The sequence below is a fragment of the Salvelinus namaycush genome, chromosome 36 (assembly GCF_016432855.1).
Source record: "Salvelinus namaycush isolate Seneca chromosome 36, SaNama_1.0, whole genome shotgun sequence".
In the NCBI taxonomy this organism is placed as follows: domain Eukaryota; kingdom Metazoa; phylum Chordata; class Actinopteri; order Salmoniformes; family Salmonidae; genus Salvelinus; species Salvelinus namaycush.
This window is the reverse complement of record NC_052342.1, coordinates 5,183,459-5,190,609: the sequence shown is the minus strand read 5'-3', so window position 1 is coordinate 5,190,609 and position 7,151 is coordinate 5,183,459. Positions and strand designations below refer to the sequence as shown.

The following is a 7,151-nucleotide window of genomic DNA, read 5'->3' as shown; positions in this document are numbered from 1 at the left end:
TCAGTTGTTATCTTAACCACAGTATTAGCTACAGTATTTCCCCAAGGCCCTGTCGGTAGTCTAGGTATGGTTTTCGATTTATAGTAAGCGTCCGCCTCTGATTCCAAAGGTTGTAAGTTTGAATCCAGCGATAGAAAGTTGTTTTTGAGGGTTCGAGTCCAGGCTCTGTCGCAGCCGGGCCGCGACCGGGAGACCCAGCGTCGCCCGGGTCAGGGGAGGGTTTGGCCGAAAGGGATACCCTTGTCCCATCACGCACTAGCGACTCCTGTGGCGGGCCGGGCGCAGTGCATGCTGACACAGTGTTTCCTCCGACACATTGGTGCGGCTGGCTTCTGGGTTAAGAGGGCATTGTGTCAAGAAGCAGTGCGGCTTGGCTGGGTTGTGTTTCGGAGGATGCACGGCTCTCGACCTTCGCTTCCCCTGAGTCTGTACGGAAGTTGCAGCGATGAGACAAGACTGTAACTACCAATTGGATACCATGAAATTTGGGAGAAAACGGGGTAAAAAAAATGAAAAGCTATTTGTTTTTGAGATTTTTGTTTTAAGCCTATCCCACAATTTAACCCTTACCTTAAGGCATTAACCTTAAGTTAATGCCTAACCTTAAGATTTTGGAGTTAATACCTAAACTTAACCCTAACCTAAACTTAATCTTCAACACTTAGAAATGTGACATTTGTAACAAATTCAAAATTTGACGTTTGAGAAACATGGATGAACGTCTAATTCTGACGTGAGACTGTGAGAGCTAGTTGCTGTGTGTGTTATACCTCATAGAGCTAGGTCCACAAACACATGTACACACACACACACACACACACACAAAGATTTATGCAAATCTGCTGTGGAATACCATTAAACCCACCATGAGATCACACTGTGTTTTGCAGTATGTGCGTGCGTGTATGTGTGTCGATATTTACCAGCGGGACAGACACACAGACACCCCAGTGGTTTCCCCATACACAGACAGACAGACAAAGTCAGATGCCTGTATTATGTGGATGGAGGGTTGTGATTACTAAGAGTAATAATGGCAAATAGAAATTCAATATGGATGGTGTTAAGAGATAGATGGGAGAGGTTGAATGGAGCTGAAGGTTGGGAATAATAACAACGAATAACAACAAGATAACTAATGTAAAACACACTGTGTCTGTAAAACGTACACTACCGTTCAAAAGTTTGGGGTCACTTAGAAATGTCCTTGTTTTTGAAAGAAAAGCACATTTTGTCCAACAAAATAACATCAAATTGATCAGAAATACGGGGTAGACATTGTTAATGTTCGTAAATGACTATTGTAGCTGGAAACGGCAGATTTCTCATGGAATATCTACATAGGCGTATAGAGGCCCATTATCATTAACCATCACTCCTGTGTTCCAATGGCACGTTGTGTTAGCTAATCAAAGTTGATCATTTTAAAAGGCTAATTGATCATTAGAAAACCCTTTTGCAATTACGTTAGCACAGCTGAAAACTATTGTTCTGATTAAATAAACAATAGTCTGAAGATCTCGTACAACGCTGTGTGCCCTTCACAGAACAGCGCAAACTGGCTCTAACCAGAATGGAAAGAGGAGTGGGAGGCCCCAGTGCACAACTGAGCAAGAGGACAAGTACATTAGAGTGTCTAGTTTGAGAAACAGACACCTCACAAGTCCTCAACTGGCAGCTTCATTATTAAATAGTACCCGCAAAACACCAGTCTCAACGTCAACAGTGAAGAGGCGAATCCGGGATGCTGGCCTTCTAGTAAGGTGTGTGTACCATGTTGCATTCATCGGATGTGATGCCAGCGGTGTCTTGCCCAGATTCCTCCCTTCTCCGCTGGAGATGCCTGGTCGTTATGGAAACTAGTTGATTGACCGTCACACGATGTCAGCCCGATTCTATACTGAACAAAAATATAAACATAATATGCAACAATTTCAAAGATTTACAGTTCATGGAAGGAAATCAGTCAATTTAAATAAATTCATTAGGCCCTAATCTATGGATTTCACATGACTGGGCAGATGATCAGCCATGAGTGGGCCTTTGAGGGCATAGGCCCACCCACTGGGGAGCCAGGCCCAGCCAATCAGAATGAGTTTTTTCCCCACATACAGACAGAAATACTCCTCAGCACCCCAGATCCCCCTTCTCAGACGATCCCGCAGATGAAAAGCTGAATGTGGAGGTCCTGGGCTGGCGTGGTTTCACGTTGTCTGCAGTAGTGAGGCCAGTTCCATGTACTGCCAAATTCTCTAAAAACGACTTTGGTAGAGAAATAAACATTAAATTATCTGGCAACAGCACTGTTGGACATTCCTGCAGTCAGTGTGCCAATTGCACGCTCCCTCAAAACTGTGGAGACATCTGTGGCATTGTGTTGTGGGACACAACTGCACATTTTGTGGCCTTTTATTGTCCCCAGCACAAGGTGCACCTGTGTAATGATCATGCTGTTTAATCAGCTTCTTGATATGCCACACCTGCCAGGTGGATGGATTATCTTGTCAAAGGAGAAATGCTCTCTAACAGCAATGTAAACAAAATTGTGCGCCACATTTGAGAGAAAAAAAGATTTTTGTGCGCATGGAACATTTCTTGGATCTTTTATTTCAGCTCGTGGAGATTTTTTTTTATTTATTCCATCGTATACTTTTGACATTTTGGGAGGTTATAGTATTTGTAATGGGAGCCAAACAGGGGATAGACAGGGTTGTTGTTTGGAAAAGGTTCTGAGGCATGCGATTTGATTTGGTGTGTTAAATATTTCGATAAAGAACCAGTGGCCAATGACATTCTCATGCTGAACACATGGATGCCTGGTAGAATGAGGTTCTATGGTGAAGAAAGTTGCGCAAGATGTGTAAGTGTCAATTTGGACCAGAGGATAACGTAAGTATGATAAGCTTATGTTAAGCATTATACAGCACTTATCTACCAATACATTTAAATAGAAAAGCAGGTTGTAAGCACAGCTTAAGAGGATGAAGCTCCTGGCCCAGCCAGCCCTTTCGGCCTCAATCTTAGGGGTTAGTGTGTGCCATCTCTCCATCTGTGGTCACCCCAGACATAGTGTGTCCAAGTCAGGCGCCCAGCTCTGCTCCCCTGGGTTGTTTACATTTAACTAGGCAAGTCAGTTAAGAACAAATTATTATTTTCAATGACAGCCTAGGAACAGTGGGTTAACTGCCTTGTTCAGGGGCAGAACGACAGATTTTTACCTGGTCAGCTCAGGGATTCAATCTTGCAACCTTTCGGTTACTAGTCCAACACTCTAACCACTAGGCTACCTCCCGCCCCTAAGGAGTGGGTTAGGAGTGGGTTAGGAGTGAGGTGTGGTGGGGGAGCCATGTTACACAGGCGCATCTCTCTCTCTCTCTCTCTCTCTCTCTCTCTCTCTCTCTCTCTCTCTCTCTCTCTCTCTCTCTCTCTCTCTCTCAATTAAATTAAATTAAATTCAATGGGATTTATTAGCATGGGAAACATATGTTTACATCTCTCTGTGTATGTGTGTGAGAGAGGGGTGTTGTTACAGGGGCTGAGTGAGTCGACTGCACTCAAGTGCACTTCACAGGACATGGAATCCTGCACTTAAACAGATGGCTAAATGCACTGTCAGTGGTTGATACTGAAGCTGCTGGCACATTTATGTCAGTTTTGATTGTGTGCCCTGATAAAAGTGAACTCTGTATTTGATAGTATCTCTCTCTCTCTCGCCTCTTTTTCTCTCTCTCTCTCACCAGTCTTTCTCTTGCCTCTCTTTCTTACTTTCTTTCTTTCTCTCTCTCTCTGTCTGTGTGTGTCATATTCCCACTATTTTGCTTCCACAGATTGTCGGTCTTGTCATTCAAATGAATATAAACATATTGTCTTGTATTTTTCTCTCTTCCAGAGACACCTCACCCCAGGAGACTTCCAGCATGTGTTCGGGATGACCCTGGATCAGTTTGACCGCATGGCCCTGTGGAAGAAGAACGACATGAAAAAGAAGGCACGCCTTTTCTAAAGCCGAAGTGACTGTAACAGAGAGAAAAATAACATCTCGAGTCTACAACGTCTGTCCAGTCTGGAAGAAAGGAAATCAGAAAAAAAAAACATCAGAAATCATCTATATATGCACCGCCATACTACGTTACACCTGCGAAACATAATCTCTGCCAGAATAAGGAAGGGGGAGACATTTTCACGATGTCGCCATGACCGGCATCCAACGTTGAGGCAATGTTCGTCACATATAGCTTTTGTATGCGTTGTGGTCTGAATGTTATTTTTATAACCTTTTTGGGGAGGTGGGGGGAGATGCATTTGCATGGCCCGTGACACCGCTCCTCCTCTTCCCCTCTCCCCGCCTCTATGTGAGTTCTGCATCCCCCTCCCCCTTCCTCCGCAAAAAGAGAAATAGCAGCTTTTCTAAAATCCTTGTGCAGGCTTTTTTTCTTTTGTCTCTGTTTCTTACTGGTTTAACGTGTGCCTCTTTTACTGTCTTTATCTCGACTTGGAACAATATCTCTCGCTGTTTTTTAAAATCTGTTTCGTTTTCCCCCTCTTATCGTTCCTGCTATCTGTTTTTCTTACCCTCTCTAAGGTCTCTCTCTCTCACTTGATCTTTCCTTATCTACCGTGTCTCATTTAAGGTCTTTCTCTCTCTCTCTCATCCCCCCCCTCTCTCTCTTTCTCTCTCTTTCTCTTACCACCTCACCTCTCCTCTTACTCCTCTTCTCTCCGTCTTTTTCTCCTTTTCTCTTTCTTTCTTTCTTTCTTTCTTTCTTTCTTTCTTTCTTTCTTTCTTTCTTTCTTTCTTTCTTTCTTTCTTTCTTTCTTTCTTTCTTTCTTTCTTTCTCTATCCTCCCTTTCCCCGCTGTAGCCTGTGCTAGCCTCTAACTCACCACGACTCACAGTCTCATATCTGAACAACAGATGTATCATTTTACAGCAGTGGAGGTTAAGATAGGAAAAGTTTATCTTCTCCTTTTTTAAGTGGGCAGTTTGTTTGATAGCCATGCCAGGATTTGTTGACAGAGGGCTGTATCTTACACACGCCACTCGTAAATCAGTGAAGATGGGAGTGTTGGGGTTGGATCAGAGCCAACAGCATGAATCATGGGTAAAAACCGTACCATAGGCACCACTGATACCCATAGCAGATGTATAGAGCATCAGGTTCTTTCAAGTCATGTTGTCAAACACTGCCTTGCCAGACACTTTTACGTGAATCCCTTCCCATCAAAAACCCTACATTATTTTTATAAGCTATTTTTTGACTCCTGGATGGCTGTCATCCATTTTGTGGAAGTTTTCAGATGTGAGAATCATGGTGTTATGACACCTTTATCATCTGCTCCCCCCTCATTGTCCTCACACTATCTAACACAGGCCTGTAGCAGCACTTGAGCATAACAAGTTAAATCTTGCTTAAATGAATTAATAATGACATATTGTGCTATCTATCTGTACCTTCTGTGATAGAGAATTAACCCTTTTCTATGTTTGTTGTTTGTAAATCCTTTTGGCATCCACTGCCATATATGTAGTGGAAAAACGTATATTGGCTTTGCTAAGTCTCCAGAAACTCAAACAATAATTCAACCATAAGTGGCATACAATATACATGTGACATACAGCGTACATAGATTTGTCTCAGAGTTTGTTATGCAAGCCATGGTATATATTGCCTCTAGGGCATGCATGCATATGAGAGATTGTTGAGGTCATCTACAATGGAAATGTATGAAAATGTTTGTAAAAACATTCTCTCTGTGTGCTTGCTTTCTCAATTTTGATCATTTTGGTCCCTCATTTTGGTTAATTATTTTACGCACATTTTGTAACACAACTTTTGTCCAATGAAAAGCCCAATTCAGATGCCTCTGTTTGGTATGTATTTATAGACATTTTAAAGGGAGGATGAGGATGGTATCTTTAAATAGAATGGTTATAGGGAAGGTGTATTGGAAAATATATACTCAATATAAATGAAAAACACAGTCAATCTGAATAAATATTAAATCAGAGTTTTGCTCCGTCTGTGAGTAGAACGTTAACTGTTGTCATCAAAGCTCATGTCTCCTGATCTCTAACGTCAATCTGAAATGAAAGCGCTTTATCGAAATCAAATCAAATGTATTTATAACAGCCATTTTGCGTCCGCAGATGTCACAAAGTGGTGATACAGAAACAATGGAGTCGGCAACGTATTAAAGTGCTCGAGTGTGCCTCGTCGAATGTGAACGCCGATCGTGTCGCAAAATGACATTGTCAAATCTAATGTCTGCTTATACCGAATGATCATTTATGCAGTTTGGAAGAATGATGTGTGTACGGACGTGTGTAAGTTATGTCAAATTATCCTTTTTGGTTCGTGGATCACTGTTACGACGTCATTGTAACGTTGAAAGAAGGTTGGTGTAACGTTATCAATGGTGAGGAGGGCTTTCCCAGAACAGAGATCACAATGGAGGGCTAGTTGGGAAAGACTGTGTTTGTTTTTGTGTTTGAACAGCTGTGGAAACAGTAGTGTAAGCGGAGAGGCAGAAACTAAGGAACACACATCCAGGTCTGAGCTCTGAACTTGCCCTTAGGCACACACAGATCTGGGATCAGATTCCATTCTCCTAATCCTAACCTTAACTATTAGGGAGGAAATGCTAAATGTATCTTAGTTCAGTCAGTGTCTACACTTAGAAAAAAGGCTTCCAAAAGGGCTCTTCGGCTGTCCCCGTAGGAGAACCTTTTTTGGTTCCAGGTAGAACTCATTTGTCGTTTGGGTTCCATGTACTCATCTGAAACCAACAAGGGTTCTTCAAAGGGTTTCTCCTATGGGGGCAGCCAAAGAACCCTTTTAGGTTCCTGATAGCAGTGTAGGGCCAAGTGCTTTCTGTTTTGCTCAAGGGTCAGGCCAGATCAGCAGAGCTCAGATAGCCCAGATACACACCAGGCCAGATTGCACAACCAGAGCCCCGTTCATCCTCTCTTTAGACAAACAGGCCTCCCACTCAGAGGAATCAGCTGCGTGTCTCTCTTACATCAAGGTCAACACAGTGTTGGATTCACAACTTTATTTACGCTTTCGATACAGGAAATCAGAAGGAGCTGACCAATAGACGCAATTGTTTTGCTTCCGATTTATTTTGAGACGTAATATCATATCGTCAATG

At 42.7% G+C, this 7,151-nt stretch overlaps 1 protein-coding gene across 1 annotated transcript in view; it reads left to right on the top strand.

Annotated features, from left to right (window-relative positions):
• Positions 1-4,724, top strand: part of ablim2 (actin binding LIM protein family, member 2) — an 81,340-nt gene extending 76,616 nt beyond the window's left edge. Inside the window, exon 20 of the mRNA XM_038975964.1 lies at positions 3,890-4,724. Coding sequence (XP_038831892.1) covers positions 3,890-4,003 — 114 coding nt within the window. The 3' untranslated portion in view covers positions 4,004-4,724. The remainder of the gene's footprint in view (positions 1-3,889) is intronic.
• The last annotated feature ends 2,427 nt before the right edge of the window (positions 4,725-7,151 follow it).